The 20,352-nt window shown below is 39.9% G+C and overlaps 1 protein-coding gene and 1 pseudogene across 1 annotated transcript; one reads left to right on the forward strand and one right to left on the reverse strand.

Annotated features, from left to right (window-relative positions):
* The first annotated feature begins 3,484 nt into the window (after nt 1–3,484).
* On the forward strand, nt 3,485–7,045 carry LOC146954531 (uncharacterized). The gene is made up of 6 exons (XM_085744971.1): nt 3,485–3,893; nt 3,957–4,412; nt 4,629–4,799; nt 4,868–5,148; nt 5,293–5,722; nt 6,615–7,045. Exons 1-6 carry the CDS (start codon nt 3,485–3,487, stop codon nt 7,043–7,045), a joined length of 2,178 nt encoding a protein of 725 aa, XP_085601097.1.
* A 2,943-nt stretch (nt 7,046–9,988) lies between these two features.
* The window catches only part of LOC146954532 (protein SMAX1-LIKE 3-like), an 80,520-nt pseudogene continuing 70,156 nt past the window's right edge, over nt 9,989–20,352 (reverse strand).

The raw sequence follows: 20,352 nt of genomic DNA on the forward strand, positions 1-20,352 counted from the left end.
TTTAAAGCAATAAGATGATATAAGTGTGGTATTATACTATTTTTTATTATAATTAATTTTTTCTACGCATTTTTTTACAACAACAAATGGTAGTAACTCACTTGAGTTTTTATTTTTTTATGTTTTATATCAACGTATATGTACCTTCGTTTTAAAAATTTATCGTATTACTTTGTACCCATACCTATGCATCATAGACTTTTACACAATCCGCTCTGCTTTTTTCTGTGTATTGGATTCAAAAATCTCTTACACCAAATGATTGTAACATATATATGAAAGATATATTTTAACAAAATCTAAATTGGATTGCTTTCGTATGATCAAATTTAGTGTGTATTAGCTAGAAGCCTAGAACTCAACTGTTTTTGGGGTGATTAGATGAATAGCTACAAGGTGAAATCATTAAATATAATTATCTGAAATTGGGTGTATGTCCTGAGTCTTTTGAGTTATTTTAAATGTTAACAAAATCGTTGTGACTGTGTCTTCTTTAAACTCTCTGCTGTGTAAACATGTACCAAGAATCATGTTAAATTATACCGGTAATTCTATTTGAACTGTGTAACCGAAAGAAATTTTCTCGCTCTCTTAAAAGTATATTCACCTTGATCGTTCCAAAAAACATGAATGTGAAAAGAAAGTAAAAAAGATTCAGATATATACTAATTGTGTGACGAGCACAATATGACCAACCCTCGTAGCGATGTGCTCTGCAAGGGTCAATGTATTCTGTAGTTTGTAAAAATAATGCACTTTAGGTTAAACTGTTCCCCATACAAGTCCCACCCTTTCTTCGCCCTCCTTCCCTTAGTTGTTAGTCATGTGCTAAAAGAAATGGATGACCCCGTCGAAGTGTAACGTGGGAGTCATACATCTCGGGCTAGGCAACCATGGTCTCACTAACACCAAGTCAAACTACAATGGGCCCCTATCCGTGGTAATTAGACGTTATGCTGACATCGGGAGCAGCTATGTGGCCCCCTTGGCAGATACGAATCCTATGGCGGTACACTAATGGATTGGTAAGGCCGACCCAACAAATTATGAAGCCTAAAGCGAAAAATTAAATTGAAGTTTTCATGAAAGATATTAAAATAACACAAAAATTATATTTTGAAGTTATCTTTATATTATGATATAGTTGATATTTTATTTCTATTGAGATAAATAACTATATATCTAACGAATAGAGCAATGCTCCCTTTCCAAAATACAAATAAAGTATTGTTTTGCAAAGATGAAAAAGAAAAGTGCCGCAGGCTCAACAAAAACATTCGAGTAAGTACTCGTAAGCTTAGCTCAGTTAGTAAGGACAATGCATAATATAAGCAAGGTCCGGGGTTCGAACCCCGGACACCACCAAAAAAAAAACTTTTGATTAAGAACAAAAATTTAAAATAAATGATACGACATATGATTCGAAACCTTTGACATGAAAAGGACAAAAACACGGTTGGCCCCATCTGATCTTTGAGAGCTTAATTAAATTTTGAGGTCTAATGTTCGATATTATTAGTAGTAAGGAAAAAGCTTAATAGTGTGATGTGTGTTGTGCGAAATTCAACGAACAAATTCTAACCATTAGATCATATACTTGCTTTTGATCTGCTTGATTTTTATTTACTTTTAAAATGTTAAGAACAATTTGTCACCACCACGCCCATGTTCCCTGGCCAGTCCGCACTGTAATTCTTCGCACTAAACAGCAAGTCTCTAGTAGTAATTGTTTTATTTGGAGGCCTAAATACCTTTTAAAAAAATTATTTTTTTGGAGACCTAAAGCGCAAGGGCTTGTCCCACCTTATGCTTGGGCGGGCCCTGTGGCTTGGCAATTTGAAATAAAGAATCTAAGCCACAAGTCCAGGAATGCGAATGAGAAATGCACCATGGAATCAAAATAAAGATCGAAAAAACAGAAATGCAGAACGTGCAGATAAGGATGAGTACTATTTGTAAGTAGAGAATAACTATTACTAGAGTTTAAGGTTCCAATTCATTCCAGTATCTACTGCAAATTACAATTTATTTTTCTATTCTTTTTTGTATGAAGACTAAGTCCATTTATTTGCTTGAGATTTGATTTCTTTTTGTTCTGCAAATATGTAACTCCTGCTCCATGGACACACCAACACACGTATACGGTAATGCAAAACAGGATTTATAAGAAAGATTGTGTATGGAAATGTTTAGACTTTAGATGTTCGAATTTTTAGTTTTAGCAGAACTAGATCGTTGATTAAATCTAACGGTATTTTTTTAATGTTTCACCGATGAACGACTTAATTGATCCCTTGCACTAAAATCACTATAAAATATAATATAATAATAGAGTAAAATAAAAACAAAGTAATACTTTATATAGTTAATAAATAAAAAATACATTTGGTACCAAAAAATTAAATATGTTAAGTATATATACCCATATGCGGCGTGCACTGCAACCTCAATATTAGATATGGGAATTGGTCGGACTAGCCAACATGATCCTACGACCTAGCCTACGTCAAGCTCGGACTAGGTTGACCTTTTTTTTTTAATGACAATATACTATATTGACTTGTTTATTATTTAGCAAAAATGGTGACAAAAATGTCTTATAGACCTAATAGACTTATTAAATAAATATGAATATTATTTTTTATCACTATTATTTATTAAATTTTGTACTTTTGGTTAAACTCTAAATTGGTTAACATTTTTAAATGTATTATTATTATTTTTTTTAAAGGAGGAAATTTGAATGTAATATTCTAAACTTTAGTTGAACCATGATATTATATTTACTCATTCTTTAAAAATGTCATGTTAAATATCAAAATGAAGTTTAATCAATTTAATAGATCATATCATATTTTCAAAAGACCAACCTCATATTAAAAATAAAAGTCTATGACAGACATAATTGATCAAGCTTAAGTCTTGCAAAGTCTAACTCGACCAGTAAGGTTGGCAATGCGTAGGGTCTGGATTGGGTACTAAGGTATTCAACCCCATATCCGAAGTTTGAAAGAAAAAAAAATTGTACCTGAACCGGTACCTATGTGGGTAGCAACTTCAATACTCGTACCAATACCATTTGGGTACCAAATTTCCAATTCCCATACCAATTACATGCAACTAAATCTATATGGAAAACCCTCCATCAATTTTTTATCTTATATTTTTGTAAACAATTTTGTCGTTTATTTGTTTTGTCGTTCAAGTCATTTATCTTTTACAAAGTGCGCAAGAGTTTTCTTTTTAATTTTTCCTACAACAGATCTTTATGTATCCTTTACAAACCAAAATATTAAATTGGCTCAACAATTATTAGACGATGGTCTAATTTATATGTGTATGTAATTTTTTTTTTCATGAACTTCATGAACTTTCTGTACGTTTGCATTCTTTATCGCGTATTTAGACAAGTAAATGTTGGCAACAAGCAAGATTAAAATGGTTACAAGAAGGAGATGCTAACACAAAATTCTTTCATGGTGTTATGTCCTCCAGACGTCGCAGTAATTCTATTCAGTTGTTACAAATTAATGGTAGTCAGATTGAAGGAGTTCAAAATGTGCGTGGGGCTGTCTTTAATCACTTTTCTTCCCACTTTCAAAAAACAATATTGGCTCGGCCAAGAGTAGACAATTTGAGGTTCCGTCAGTTATCTTCAGCGGAGGTGGGTTCTCTCACTCGACCCTTTATGGTGGAAGAGGTCAAGCAAGCAATATGGGACTGTGACAGTTATAAGAGTCTGGGTCCGGATGGTGTCAGTTTCGGGTTTCTAAAACAATTTTGGTCAGTTTTGAAGGGTGACTTTATGCGTTTTGTAACGGAATTTCATCGTAATGGCAAATTGACGAAGGGGATTAACGCAACTTTTATTGCTCTAATTCCAAAGGTCGCAAGTCCTCAACGCCTGAACGATTTCCGCCCAATTTCTTTGGTGAATTGCATGTATAAAGTGTTAGCTAAAATTCTTGCAAACCGTTTACGCAATGTTATCGGAAGTGTGGTGTCGGATTGTCAATCCGCTTTCGTTAAAGGCAAGCAGATTTTGGATGGTATCTTGGTGGCAAATGAGGCAGTAGATGATGCTGGCCGTCTTAAAAAGGAGATGTTGCTTTTTAAGGTGGACTTTGAGAAGGCTTACGACTCGGTGGATTTTACTTATTTGGATGAGGTTATGAAGAAGATGAATTTTTTGATGCTTTGGAGGAAGTGGATTACAGAATGTGTTGGAACAGCCACGGCTTCGGTTCTGGTTAATGGGTGTCCCACGGACGAATTTCCTTTGGAGCGTGGGTTACGTCAGGGGGATCCACTTTCTCCGTTTCTTTTCATGTTGGCTGCTGAAGGGTTCCATGTCCTTATGCAATCTCTGGTGGAGGCCGACCTTTTTCATGGGTTTAAAGTGGGCCGTGAAAGTGCATTGGGTCTGACGCACCTTCAATTCGCAGATGATACCTTGATTATAGGAGATAAAAGTTGGTTGAATGTGCGATCGATGCGGGCTGCCTTGTTGATTTTTGAGCAAATGTCTGGTTTAAAGGTAAATTTCAACAAAAGTTTACTTACGGGAGTAAATGTGTCTGATTCTTGGCTGTCTGAAGCTGCTTTGGCGCTTAACTGTCATGTGGGAGCTTTCCCTTTTGTGTACTTGAGTTTGCCTATAGGAGGGGATCCGCGCAAGTTGGATTTTTGGAAGCCGGTTTTGAACTGCATTCACTCTAGATTGTCGAACTGGAAGAGCAAATTTCTTTCGTTTGGTGGCCGCCTCGTTCTTCTGAAATCTGTCCTGACATCCCTATCGGTTTATTTTCTTTCCTTCTTCAAGGCCCCCACAGGTATTATCTCTTCCATAGAATCTTTATTTAATTTTTTTTTTTGGGTGGTGGTGAGGATTTTAGAAAAATTGCCTGGGTTGATTGGGATTCTGTTTGTTTATCGAAGGAGGATGGAGGGTTAGGTGTTAGAAGGTTGCGTGAGTTTAATGTGGCATTGTTAGGGAAGTGGTGCTGGCGTATGTTGGTTGATAAGGAGGGGTTGTGGTATAGAGTCTTGAGGGCTAAATATGGGGAGGAAGGAGGTAGTTTAAAGGAAGGAGGGAGGGAGAGTTCGGTTTGGTGGCGAATGATTTCTGTCATCCGTTCTGGTGTAGGAGTGGGGGCGGATAATTGGTTTGAGGAGGGTGTTCGTAGGATTGTTGGTGGAGGTAGTACTACTTACTTTTGGTTGGTCAATTGGGTAGGGGGAGCACCTTTACGTGTGCAATTCCCTCGCCTTTTTGATTTGGCTGAAAATAAGGAGGTGTGGGTGAGGGAGATGGAGGGTAGAGGGTGGGCGGTTGATGGAGGAGCCTGGGAGTGGAGAAGGCGTCTGTTGGCTTGGGAGGAGGAATCCTTGTCGGAGTGTGCGACCCTTCTGTCTAATATTGTTTTGCAGGAATCTATTCTTGACAGGTGGAGGTGGGTACACGATCCTATTAATGGTTATTCTGTTCGAGGAACTTACAAATACCTCACGACGTCGGTTACTACGGTGGGGCGGCCTTTACCTGATGTTGTGTGGCTGAAGCAGGTTCCGCTGAAGGTGTCGGTGTTTGTTTGGCGGCTCCTACGCAACAGACTTCCGACAAAAGATAATCTGGCGCGCAGGCGAGTTCTACATCATGAAGATACCGCTTGCGTTGGAGGTTGTGGCGGTCACGAGTCGGTGACTCATTTACTTCTAGGATGTACCATGTTTGGTAGTTTATGGTATCTTATTTATTAGTGGCTTGGAATTTCTTTCATTCATCCAGAGTCTGTGACTGATCACCTTCATCATTTAGGTCAGTTAGCGACTTTCCCAAAATCTAAGCATACTTTCTTCATTGTTATTTGGCACGCGACTGCTTGGGTTATTTGGAAGGAAAGAAACAATAGGATCTTTCACAACAAAATTGAAGATGTATTCCATTTATTAGAAAAGGTTAAGTTTTTGTCATTTTCCTGGTTAAAGGCTAGTTTCCTCACTTCTACTTACAGTTATACTGACTGGTGGCGGCATCCTTTGTTATGTATGGGTGTTGGGGAATAACTTCTATTGGATTTATTTTGTTGTAATTGTTTTGGCAACAGATACTTGACATTGTATTATTTCTGGGTGGTTCTCTTTTGCACACCTTGTGCGAGATGAACCACTCTATTTGAGTTAATTCCATTTTGGTTTCTTAAAAAAAAAATGTAATTTTTTTTTTGGCAGCATATTGTTGGTTGATAAGTTTTTGTAAGTCTCTTTATGTACCGTACTCAACAACCACCAAAGAAGAGAGAAGGAAAAAAATTACTGCAATGTAGAAAGAAATGTCATATAGAAAATAAATAATTAGTTTTTTTAAAGTTTTATTTTAAAACAATATTTTAACGCAAAGATAAAAATATTATTAGATATTTTTGATAAAATAAAAATATTATTAAATGTTAGTGTATAGGAGTTTTATATTGTTATTGTGTATAGACTATAGTGTTCAGTTTTTCTTCTTTTACTATACTAAAGCATGTAAATTATTAGTAATTTTTTTTTTATGAAATTTTGATAAAAAAAAACATTGGTTTCTAAACCCTTATTCCTTTTGTAAATTTTAGGCATTGTTATCCGAAACTCTGCCTCTACGTTTTTTGGTGCTTTGTCTAGCAATATTGGATATGCTACAGCTATTGAAGCTGAATTTTCCGCTTGTATGTTGGCCATTGAGAAAGCAATGGAGATGAAGCTGACTGCCATCTGTCTGGAAACTGATACCCTTAGAGTGGTGACTGCTTTTAACAAGAATACTGGAGCTCCTTGGCATATGCGAGCCAGATGGTTCAACTGTCTCAAGTTTTGTAGCGGTATAATTTGCTCCTGTGTGCATGTTCTCCGAGAAGGCAACCAAGTAGCAGATGCTCTTGCTAAGAATGGGCAAAGTCTGGCAATGTTTACCACTCAATGGTGGCCTTCCCCACCACCCTTTCTCTCCTCCCTGCTATATCGGGACAGTTTAGGCTTACCTTATGCAAGATTGATTTTTGATTGACTGTGTGCCCTCCCTGGCTTGTAGGGTCGGGCTCTTTTGTTTTGTTGTTTGTTTTTGACTGTTGTATTGGGTTTAGGCCTCTCCTGACTTTTATATGCTATTTTAGATTTGATCAAAAAAAAATTATTTCATTCAAGGAATTAATTTTTAAAAATTTGAAGCCCACTTAGATTTGTTTGGTGTTGGTTAGGACCGTGAAATGCGTTCATCTCAGAAAAATAAAAAATAGGCTTAATTACTCTTTTGGTCCCTTAAGTTATTTGTTGGTTACATTTTGGTCCCATAAGTTATTAACGTTACAATTTGGTCTCTTAAGTTACTTTTTGGTTTCGTTTTGGTCCCTTAACTATTAAAAGTTTCGTTTTGGTCCCTTAACTTATTTTTTGGTTTCGTTTTGGTCCCTTAACTTATTTTTTGGTTTCCTTTTGGTCCCTTAACTTATTTTTTGGTTTCGTTTTGGTCCCTTAACTTATTTTTTGGAGGGACCAAAACGAAACCAAAAAATAAGTTAAGGGACCAAAACGAAACCAAAAAATAAGTTAAGGGACCAAAACGAAACTTTTAATAGTTAAGGGACCAAAACGAAACCAAAAAGTAACTTAAGGGACCAAATTGTAACGTTAATAACTTATGGGACCAAAATGTAACCAACAAATAACTTAAGGGACCAAATCATTAATTAAGCCTAAAAAATAAGTCTTTGTTCAATTCTTTTAGTGTCAGCTTCGTTTGACTTCTAACAAAAAAAATTAGAATTAGGTTAGGATTTTTTTTATTACGGCCAGCATATTCTGAACCCTACTTCCTCTTCAAAAACAATATTCTGAACCCTACTCACCAAACCTTGGGCTCTTTATTTCTTCCGCATACAAACTAAAGGAAAAAAGTGTTAACCCTAGGTAACTCTTACTACTTCCATTCACGTTAAACACACATACTACATTGCGAGATATGGGGAATTTATGCGGAGGAGGATGCAAACCAAAACTCAATCCCAAAGGTATGTATACTCTCATCAAATTTGCTTTATCTCTAATAATATTCGGGAGAAATTTTTTTATTTTTTATTTTTCTCAGGTAGCCAAGTGGCTAGAATTCACCTTTTTCAAGGTGAATAAGTGGGGTGTTTGGGGTTCGAACCCGACCCTTGATATAACAATGCTCTCTGCCAACTGAGCTAAGCTCACGCGGCAAGAACTTTTTTATCTGATTCAATAGTAAACATAATGTTAAATTATTTTGCAGTTAAGATAATGGTTCCACCGATACCCAAAAGAGGAAGAAGAAATAATAATGATGATATGATTAGTGAATTATCTGATTGCATTATCATTGAAATTTTATCTTATTTGGATACCAGAATTGCTGTTCAAACTTGCATTTTATCAAAGAGATGGAAAGATATCTCGAAACAAATTCCATCTCTTACATTGACTTCAACTCAATTTTCTACTTCAGATAAGATATCCATATTCCTTTCTAGGTTTTCCGATCATCGTAATGATTCAATTGTACTACGCACTCTTGATTTTAAGCATGTTACCGATAGTATTGAGTATTCCCAGTTAATGCTGCCTTCTATGTCTTCCTTTCAGACACTAACGTCACTTAAGCTTGCCGTTTATACAAACCCTTTGATTTATCGCAAAGCATTATTTCCGGACTCTCTGAAATTTCCGACATTGGTGAATTTGGAACTAACTAATTTGATCTTTAAAGATAGTGAAAATGTCGATTATGTTGAGCCTTTTTCTTGCTTTAATAAGTTAAATATTTGATCCTCCGTGGTTGTGCCACAACGCATGCAAAGCTCCTTGCAATATCAAGTTTGTCACTTATCAATTTAAGTATAGATAATAATTTAAGTTTGTCCTACATTGAGATATCTGCTCCATGTCTTTCTTCCCTTACTTTAGCCGGTAATCCTGTTAAGATCCTACGTGGGAGCAGTCTTGCTTTTGTTAAAGAACTGAATTTTGGTACAAATAAATTTCCCGTGCATCGTTCATCATCGACTCTATTGAGCTTGCTTCAAGAACTTCCCAATACAGAATCATTCACAATCACTGCAAGTGCTCTCAGGGTAGCTCAACTCTTCCAATATTTTTACCTTTGTCTTCTTAAGATGCTTTTTGCGTCTAAAGTTTGACAAAATCAATTGACTTGCACTAAACTTTCTCACCCTACATTGCTTAGGTTCTCTCCTAAGATCCTGATTTATGGAAGCATAAGTTTCTTTCCTTGCATCACTTGAAGAAATTAAAAGTGAAACTGGATCCATATACAACCTTTCCTAATGGAATAGTTGACTTCGTGCTTCAAAACTCGTCAGCTAAAGTTGTCATGATAAATGCGGGAATTCACTGAAACTATGCATGTGCCAGGTAGTTATTTGAAAGATTTGTAGTGTTTGCAAATTGCAATTCATAGTTCTGTTTTGGATACTCAAACATGACTTCCATTGGTGTTGGGCCTACCCGAAGTTGCAACTTTGAAGGAGCCAAATGAAGAAAGGATTTAGCAGTTGATTAGCGACTAGTCGGCGTTATTGGTTTGCATGTGGCTATGTTAGTTCCTGATATAGTTCAGTTTACAACATATTATAGTTCTTTTTTATTTCAAGTATATTTAGTTTGATATAATCATTTTTCAGTACTTCAATCTATGGAGTGTGGTATGCATTGTTCATTTTCTCTCCGTACATTTTCAAACTTTACAAATTTAGTTTATACAGTGACCAAAGTCTTCATATTTAATACATATAAAATTCAATCATAATAAGGAGAAGGTTGTAAAATGCACATAAAGCTGTATTATATCTAATAACTTTCTTTCCTCCACCAAGTGTTTACCTGAGAAACAATAACAAAAAGTGTACCATATTTAAGGAAAAAAAAGCATCACCTAAACTTAACATGTTTGTTCTTTTTTATTTCTTTCATGTCACAGTTCTCGCATTTTAAATTTAATTTGTTTATCCATTAACTCTACGATCCCAAAATCGCCAGTCAAATGTACATTTTCAGCATCAACTTCAATGGCTATGTTTAAATCCAAAGAGAGGCATGTTGTTTTCTCCTCTAACTTATCGACATTGTCATTCCTTATGTTTTCAGAATATGCAGAAGTTTGTGTGGAACTGAAAATGACAATAGCATCTTTGAGAGGTACAGATTCACCACAAGGAAGTGTTATACTTCCATTTTTAATTCTTTTTCTGATACCCTTTTGGGTAAAGTTATCAACTTTCTCAATATTTTCCACGAAGAACACCCTATGATATCTCTTTCTCTCCATCTAATATTTTCCACACTAAGAATCAACACCAAGAATTAACATCCAACATTATATATCTCTTCACCTGGGGAGGTGTGAATGGAGGGCGGAGAATTAGTTGGGTGAGTTGGATTAGAATTTGCAAACCAAAGTCTAAGGGAGGCTTGGGGGGTGAAGGATATCAACTTGGTCAATGTAAGTCTTTTGGCAAAATGGAGGTGGAGGTTAGTGCAACCGGAGTGCCCTCTTTGGAAGTAAGTGCTTATTGACAAATATTGAGACAAAGTTCGCACTTTAGTGGAGCATAGGGATATCGTTTGGCCCTCTTATGCTTCTACTTGGTGGAAGGATTTGATGTTTATTGGAGAAGATGGTGGAGCGTCTTGGTTAATAATGCAATGATTAGGAAAGTGGGTAACGACGAATCTACTAGTTTTTGGAAGGACATTTGGGTGGGAAGCTCTTCACTTCGGAGTGTTTTTCCGCGACTATACTCTTTATCACTCCAAAAGGAAGAGTCAATTGGGGATATTTGGAGACCGGAAGGGAGTTTTTGGGATGTTAGGTGGCGTAGACCATTGTTATCAAAAACCCGACTTAAGTCCCAAAATCCTGGTTTTTGCGACTTTGTGTAGCTTCAACGACTCAAATCCATAGCAAAGTCCCAAAAACAGACAAAATCCCATCAAAATCGCACAAAATTGCACAAAATCGTGAAATCCATTCAAAATCGCAGGATTTTGATAGATTTTGAAGGATTTTGTTCATTTTTTGATAAGGGTTAATTTTTGACCCAGTTCGTAAATTGACCCGATTTGAATCCATGACCCGTTCTATAAATACCCAAAAGGCTAAAAAAATTCATTCTTTCACTTCCCCCACATTTATGTATATGTATTTTGTGGACTTTGAACTTTAGTCATTTATGACTATATGCAATTTATAACATATATTTAACATTATTATTTTTTTGGTACAATCCTCGATTTTGATTGCGATTTTACGAGTCCCGATTTTGCTACTGCCTTTCGACTTGAAGTAAAGTCCTGATTTTGATAACCTTGACGTAGACAACCATTTGAATGGGAGGTGGCCTTAATTGATTCTTTTTTGGAATCCATTGGTCACTTGAATGGAGGTTCGGAGGATGATAGGTGGTGTTGGAGACCAGAAGGGGGTTCTTTTTCTGTTAATTCGACTTATTTATTTCTTGAGAGTTTACACTCCGCGGATTATGGTTTGACGGATTCGCAAGAGGGAGTTTTTCATAACATTTGGAAAAGTCCGGCACCGTCAAAAGTGGTGGCTTTTTAGTGGAAACTCCTGCTTAACCGTATTCCTTCACGTGCTAATCTAGCGCTGCGTAATGTGTTGGGTCCAGATTCATCTACAACTTGTGTGTTATGTGGATGTCAAGTGGAGACTTCGTTACATCTCTTCTTGCATTGTAGTGTCGCAGCTAGAGTTTTGGATATGGTGGCAAGATGGTTAGATTTCTCTTTTATTACTCCTCCAACCTTATTCATTCATTTTCTTTGTTGGTCGGATGAGGCTTTCAGTTTGAAGGTTCGTGGTGGATTTTGGCTAATTTGGCACGCGATAATTTGGGTCCTTTGGAATGTGAGGAATGACCGTATTTTCTCAAACCGGGCAAAGGATGTTGATGAGATTGTGGAGGAAGTGAAAGTCCTTTCTTGGAAATGGAGTTTATCAAGGTTGAGGAATGACTCTTGTCTCTATTATGAGTGGTGTTGGAACCCAAAGGATTGTATTAGGAGAGGGTAGTTTCGGTGGAGTTTAGCTCTAGTGGTCTGTGCTGCTGGTTTTTTGCTTTGTTCTTGTTTCTGGTTCTTAGCTTTTGCGGTTTGTGCATGGCTTCTTAGTGCTAGCTTGGTGTTTTGGTGGTTGGCCTTGTGTGCCTTTTGTTCTGTTTCATAGCCCTTTTTATGCACTTCTGGTGCAGGGGACTTTTATCAATATATTGCTATTTCAAAAAAAAAAGATATCTCTTCACCAGGTGGTTCTCTTTCTCTCCTTAGTTATTTCCTGACCTGCAAAAATATGTTTCCTTCATAGCAATGCATAACTCAATTCTTTTGGTACTTCCCTAGCCAGATCAAACATCCAAAAATTGTTTCTGAATATTGGAAGGATTGTTTCTGAATATTGGAAGGACCGCTAAATGAGTTCCATTTCATATATATATATATATATATATATATATATATATATATATATATATATATATATATATATATATATATATATATATATCCCACTTTCTTGCATACACAAGACAAAAATATACAGCTAGAAACATTAGTTTAAATATTTTTAATTGCCTATAAATACAGTATTACTATTCTAATTTTATACTAATAACTAAACATGGTTATTTGCAATTTTGGAACCATTTTGGAAAAATTTGTTGCTTGCTCACTTTGACTCCATCTTCAAAAGATTCATTCTTGAATTTCACTTTGCTTCTCTCGTAAGCTTGAAAATTACTGAAACAATGTAAAACAAATTTTTTTTTTAAGACAGAAACAATGTAAAACAATTGAAAGAGATAAGTTATCCTAAATAGCTTACAAAAATAGGCTGAAAATAACTTATGGATGTAACATCCCGATTTCAGTAATTAATGAATGAAGGGTATTTTTGAGAAGTTAGTAGAAAATAAAAGTTTTTAAGGAATTAAAATAATAAGGGTGTTTGAGTAAAAGGGAGGTTTAAGTGAAGTATATGGGTAGTGTATTAATTGTGAAGAATGAATAGAGACTAAGCTCATTAAGAGATGTGTGAACTAAGTTCAAAACAAATGGATATAAGTAAATGGTAGTCTTTGTGAATTAGAGTTAGAAAATCATTTTTATAATTTTAAGAAAGAGGCAGGAGCGGAGAATAGGGTAGAGAAAAAAGGCAAGAGGTGAAGAAAATAGGAGAGCTCAAAGAATCAAATAGGAGGGGGATCCAAGCTTGAGGGAGGCTAGCTTTGGAGAGTTGAGAGGTGAGGGGGAGTTTGATTCACCATTGGGATTTTACGGGCAAATGGGTAGAATAAGAGTTTTGTGTGATTCTTGCTATTTTAATGCTTTTATGACAAATTTAAGATGAATTGATGTTGAAATTGAAGTAGATAAAATAGTCACAAGGAATGGGGAGTTTGAATTGTGACCCTTTTAAAATTAAACCTGTAACTTAAAAGTGATTCTCAATTTTGGACTTGGAATGATTAAGTTAGTAAACTTACTTCAGAACGTTCTGAAGTAGTTGTGCAGAAACAATTTAAATATATATAAGTGTTTGTGTGTGTAGTGTATACTTAAAAATAAAGAGTTTAGGGAAGAGAAGAAGGACACACAAATATTTATAGTCGTTCATCCAATGTGGGTTAGTCCACTCCTCACAATCTTGTGAGAGTTTCCAATATGATGCTTGACATAACTTCTCAAATCCTGCACCTTACAATCTTTGTTCACCTGAACAATTACAACACATGTATTCTCTAAGCCTCATCAGGCTTGCACCTTCTTGCTAAGTTACCCACTTAGACTTTTACAATATTTTCTCAAACTAACTGATCGTACCTGATCAGAAGGTGACTGCTGGTGCTTTGAATGCGGTGGTTGTGACGGTGGTGGAATACGTTAGAATGCTTCTTGGAGCGGATGGGGGGTGTGTACCTGTAGGCACTCCGACGCTCAAGTCAGTAGAAATCAGAGAGTGCGGGTTTTAGAGGAAGAAAAAGTTCTACCTTGGGGACTGCATTGAGTCCCCTATTTATAGAGGTGGAGGGCTGCAGAGCCGTTGAGGAGGCACACCTGGCTCTGGCGGTTACGAAATCGTGGGAAGTGTTACCGCCAGAGAGTTTATTGCGGGAACATGCAGAATGTGCAAAGAGACGTTGGGGTTCGTTTGAACCGATCTCGTTTGCTTCGTGCACCCCCCTCGCGGAGAGGGGGTATGTCGCGAGCAATAATGCCAAACGTGGAGTTTGGGCTTTGAAAGATATTGGGCCTAAGTTAATTGGCCAAGAATCCTTTTGGCTGATCCTGAACAGTAGCCCCCCAAGTCGTTGCTCTTGATGAAGAGTGATGACTTAAGTGTAGGCGTTCTGCTCGTTTGAAGCCGACCCCAAGGGAAAGTTAACTGATCATATTCCCTTGACAGATCTTGTTAGTCGGACTGAAGCGCGCCCTGAATCGGGAAATCGTTTGCGAGGTCGATTGAGAGTGTCGAGAGAGTGGGTCGGAAAGGCTCGCCCATCTCAAAACTCTGCTCTCCCTCTAACGAGATAAGTTAGCCTTAATGTGGGGCTAAGTCCGGCATATGCGTGCCCGGTTGTGCAAGATCAGACAGAGAGATTCCCTCGCCAGGAAGTTTGGTCGGATGTCATTCCGCAATTAATGCCAACGTCGAGAGAGAGAGAGGTTGAGGAGACATGACCTTTGGTTTCTGAGTGACACGTGTGAAAGCTATTTGTAGCACTTGAGTATCTATAGTTTCCAGCGTGTTCTCGGTTTGAACTCCTGAGGTGTCATCATCACCGTTGATTGATTCCTGACGTTTAGAGAACCATAGTGAAAGATCAGAACCATCGGATGGATTGGTTTGATAAAATCTGGACCGTAGAAGCGGTATTTTAGAGGAAGAGTCGCAAGTGAAGGGCTGCACCGGATGGACTTCGTGACTTTTGGGTGGTTTGTGAAACGAGTATAAATAGTCCAAATGTTGTTTGGAACGTCACTGCGTTTCGACTTCTTAAAGACTTAGAGGTTTTTTCCACAGTTTCCAAAAGCGAAGTTCTTCCAAGTTTTTGCTTTCTTCTTGCAACTTCAACCCCTTCCTTTTCACAGGTAATGTTCTGATGACTTATCTCTTTGTCTTTGCATTCTTAGTTTCTGTTCTTATTAGAAACCGTAGGAATGCATGCTTCTAGGGCTAAAGTAGTTTGACTCGGTGGTTTCCGCCGTTGGTTAAGGCGGTTTCCATCGTGCATCAAAAGATTCTGTAGATATGCTGTCTGTTTTCTACTAGTGTTTAGAAGAACATTGGCGACAGGCTTAGGCTTCATCCATAAGCTTTGGGTCTGTTCGCTGGGAGTAGGTTTCCTCGACGAGGGGATCAAACTTTGTAGATCCCATCGTTTTCTAATGGTAGCGACTTGATCCCTTCCTTGCCGTGACCGACCTGATAGGTGAAGGAAGGGTGGATCTGAATGTTGGATTCACTTTTTCCCTTGCTTTTTTTAGGTCTACCATGGCAAATGAGGGAGTTGCTGCGTCTGTTGTTTTACGGCCTGGAGAGGAGCCTTTGGAAACCGAATTTGTGTTTGCTACCGATGGCGTGGGTGAAGCCCCCTTTGATATGGTCGGAGATGTGAGGGATTGGGAGCTGGTTTTGCCGAGCAAATCTAACAGGGTGTGTTCGGAGTATGAAAACTATGTCTTTCCCATGTATGAAGTGGTTTTCAAAGACATGGGTTTCCGGCTCCCTTTCTCTAATTTCCAGCGGGAAGTGCTTCGTTGGACTAAGTTGTCACCCACCCAGATTCATCCAAACTCTTATGCTTTTATGAGGGCCTTTGAGTTGTTATGTGATTATCTTCGCATCCCTGCCTCCAAAAATGTCTTTTTCTCCTTCTTCACCGTGCAACGGGGCGCGGACTGGGTTTCTTTCCGTCAGACCCAGAAGATGTTTGAGATTTTTGCCGGAAAGGTCCGAAACTTCAAAGAGCGTTTCTTTTTTATACGGCCGACAAGCACGGCTGCTTTGGAAACCCTCTTGGAAGCCGCTAAGGATGGTGAGCAGGAGCGCCTTCCTTTCTTCCACTTGTGCTGGTCTCAGGACCATTTTGCCTATGAACCGAGGGACTTCGGTCGAACCATTGCCAATCTGACTGACGAAGAGAAAGGCCTTCGTCAACAACTTTGGGCTTTCATTGAGTCCCTTCCCCAGAGGGTTAAGATAGACAGACGGGGGAACCCTTTGATGAGTGCGGACGGGACCCCAGTAACAGAGCCCCACCTCATCAATACTTATGAGTTGTTGACCTCTGATGATTCCTATGCCTACCTTGGTAGTTTATTTTCTTTTTGCTCTTGCCTTCTTGTTGCCTTCTTATTTTGTTTCCCTTAACTGACGAAGTTTCTTTGTCTTTGTGTTGCAAAGAAAATGAAGAAGGATTTGGGGGCCCATGTGAATGCGGCGAGCGAAAAGATCTCGTCCAAGAAGAAGCGCAAGAACGTTCAGTCTCTGGAGCACCTTATAGCCGGCTCCGGCCCCAGCTCCGCCTCTGGTCCTGTAGTGGACTTGGAAGGTGACGAGCCTTCTGAGGAGTTGGTGCAGGATCCCGCGAAGAGGCAGCGGGTGAGGATGTCTTCCGAGGATCCAATCACGCCGATCAAGGCCGTTCCCGTCCGCTCTGATATGGGAGACTTCCTTCAGCTTCTGAAGGTGTGGTCCAAGCCTGAGCTGTGTGGCCCTCAATCGACCTTGTTCTTGGATGATCCTGAGCTGAAGATCATCCAGGATCTGGGTCTAGCTGGCCGGAGTAAGGCGATAACTGATGGGGTTATTGCCACTATGAAGGCTTTAGAGGTCGCTATTTCCATGAACAACGCTTCGATGGAGGGTGAAGTTCGGGTTGATGCTCTGGTGCGGGAGAGGGAAGCTTTGACCGCCAAGGTGGCTGCTCTTGAAGAGGATCAAAGGAGCAAGAGATCGGTTGCAGAGGAGCGTGACCGTCAGCTTTCTTCTTTGAAGGAGCAGTTGTCTGGGGTTCAGACTGCCCTTGAACAAGCAACCGACTCCTCCCGGAAGCTGGCTGAAGAGAAGGCGTCTTTGGAGGAGGCTCTGAAGAAGGCGGACCTTCCTGGAGAGGATGAGGCGGAAGACCTTGCTGTCCTGCGGCGCGCCGGCCTTGTGGACAGGATTGGTGAGCTTGAAGGTGGTGAACCCGGGTATCGAGCTGAACGTCTAAGGAATTCATCCCCTTAGGGAGGTGAACGATGAGGTGATCACTCCGCCTCCTGATCCCAAGGAAGAAGATGGGCATGTTGATGAAGCCCAGGCCTGATGAGACCTTGTAATTAATATCTTCTTCAACAACCAAACTTGTAATGACATTGTGCGCCCTTAGTGGTTTTAGCACCTTTATAATATAATTGTATTATTCTCAATTACACTTAAGTCGAATGTGGTGGGATGAACTACCCCCCGCAGTCGTTATTCCGACAAAGTGATTTAACAACTGGAGAGTTTAGCATGCCCGCCTAGTATTTTTTTACTTTGACTTGCTGAAGCTAAAGTTTTGCCTTGTGCCTCCTAGGTAGTAAGTCACTTTGCTTGGAAAGTTCTACCTTTGCGTGGTTTGCAAGGAAGGAAGTTTTCTAACTGTTTACGCAGAGTATTAGTCAGAAGTATTGCACATCCAAGAGATTGTTTATCTGAATGTGTGTCCAAAGCTATGGACTTGTACAGTGGATAAACGAGAGAACTATGCTAAGTTCACTGCACTGAGGCGTGAAACACCCATCGCGAGCTGGGGTTCTACCTAACATGCCGAGCAGTGATGTCGCAGCGGTAAGCGTACATACTGAGGAGTAAGAGAGTTTGTTGTGTAAATCCCTCTTATCCTTTTTCTTTTTGGATTCGGAGTGGCACGACTTTCCTCTTCCGTTTACTTGCTCGACGGGGAGCGATGAGTTCATTGTATAGAACTAAGTACGTACATTAGAGTAAATTGGCGATGTTTGCCATCTAAGTGTAGTACTTTTTGAGTTTTTCTGCATTCCAAGTCCTTGGAATAGCGTTTTGATGAAGGTCTTCGAGTCCGTAGGCTCCTGTTCCGGTCTTCATCCAGATCCTGAAGGGACCGTCCCAGTTGGCGACGAGTTTCCCTTCTTCGGAATCCTTCTGGTTTCGACGGAGGACGAGGTCGCCTACTTCGAATTCCCTTTTTATGACTTTCTTGCTGTGACGAGCAGCTATTTTTTTGTTTTAGCGCTGCTTCTCGCAAGGTCGCCCCAATCCTGACTTCGTCGACGAATTCGAGCTCTTCACGTAGATTTGCCGTGTTGGCTGGGAAGTCAGTGCTGGCATCAGTACGCCATGTGAGTTCAGTTAGCTCAATGGGTAAGACTGCCTCTGTCCCATACGTGAGTCGAAAAGGTAACTCGCCGGTTGTGGAATGGGGGGTAGTTCTGTAGGCCTAGAGGACTGCGTTTAACTCTTCAGCCCACTGAGTTTTGGCCGTGTCTAGCCTTATTTATATTCCTCGTAAAATGACCCTATTTGCAGCCTCGGCGAGGCCGTTGGCTTGAGGGTGTTCGATGACGGTGAAACTTTGTTTGATGCCGATATTCCTTAGGTAGTCCTGCAACCTTTGGTCCGTGAACTGTGTACCATTGTCGGATATCACTAATGCTAATACTCCAAATCTTGCCAAGATGTTTCTTTTGAAGAAACAGAGTATGTTTTTAGCCGTGATCTTGGCCTATGGTTCGGCTTCGATCCATTTGGTTGAGTAGTCGATTGCGACTACCAGATATTTGAGCTGCCCTGTGGCTTTGGGGAATGGTCCCAAAAGGTCGATGCCCCACCATGCAAAAGGCCAAGGGGAGACCAAGCATATTAGCTCAGCAGGGGGTGCTAGGTGCATGTCCCCGTGTCGCTGGCATTTATCACAGAGGTTCACGTAGTCTTGGGCGTCTTTCAACATGGTTGGCCAGTAGTATCCTGCTCGTATGATCTTTTTTGCGAGAGCTTTTGCGCCAAGGTGTTGTCCGCAGATGTCGTCGTGACGTCGGCGTGGACTTCTTGGGTCTCATTAGGTCCCAGGCACTTGATCAGTGGAGTGACGAAACCTCTTTTGTACAAGGTTCCTTCCACCAAAGTGAGTGAGCAGGCTCTTCGTGTCAACCTTGTTTTTTCTTGTGGGTCGGCCGGAAGTTCGCCATTCTCTATGTATCGAGATATGGGTCCCCTCCAATCTTCCATTCCAATGATCGTATTGATCTCCTGAGGGAGAGTTCCTCTATCCTGGATGCTTGGCTCGCTGAGAACCTCTTGTATGACTATTTTGTTTCCGTTCGTAGTTCGTGTACTTGCGAGTTTTGAAAGAATGTCCGCCCGCGTGTTTTGTTCGTGGGGAACGTGGATTACTTCGACGTTTTCGAATTCTTTCATCTTCTCTAGTACTAACTCGACGTACTTTTGGAGGTGGTCCTCTTTTACCTGGAACTCTCCCGTGACTTGGGAAGCCACGAGTTGCGAGTCCGTAAAGATTTTCACCTTTCGAGCTCCCATGTCTTTGGCAGATCGCAAGCCAGCTAAGAAGGCCTCATATTCTGCAGTGTTATTGGTAATAGGAAAAGACAAAGCGAGGGAGATTTCGACAACGATACCTTTGTTGTCATCGATGATTATTCCGGCTCCACTTCCCTTGGAGTTGGATGATCCATCTACGAAGACGGTCCATTCCTCAGGGCTTTCCTCAGCTCGGAAAGTCATCTCGGCAAGAAAGTCGGCGAACACTTGTGCCTTCAGTGCCTTTCTGGATTCGTAATGAATGTCGAACTCAGATAGTTCGAGTGACCATTTCATCATCCGACCGGCTACGTCTGGGCGACCCAAGATTTGTCTGATGGGTTGGTCCGTCCAGACTATCACTGTGTGTGCCAGGAAGTACTGCCTCAATCTTCTGGCCGCTGTGAGGAGTGCGAGGGCTACCTTTTCAATTCTCTGGTATTTTGTTTCAGGTCCCAACAATGTTTTGCTGGTGAAGTATACTGGTTTTTGTCCTTCCGTCGTTTCTCTGATGAGCACAGCGCTTACCGCCTCAGAAGAGACGGATAGGTACAGGTATAGTACTTCACCTTGGTCGGGTCGCGATAGCACTGGTGGAGCAGAGAGCGTTTCTTTGAGGTGTCTTAAGGCGGTTTCGCACTCATCCGTCCATTCGAACTTCGTTTCTTTCCTCTAGAGTTTGAAGAAAGGAAGTGCGTGTTGATCAGATTTAGCCACGA

This window comes from Medicago sativa, chromosome 1 (genome assembly GCF_051527215.1).
Source record: "Medicago sativa cultivar Bolivia chromosome 1, Bolivia_mono, whole genome shotgun sequence".
NCBI lineage: Eukaryota > Viridiplantae > Streptophyta > Magnoliopsida > Fabales > Fabaceae > Medicago > Medicago sativa.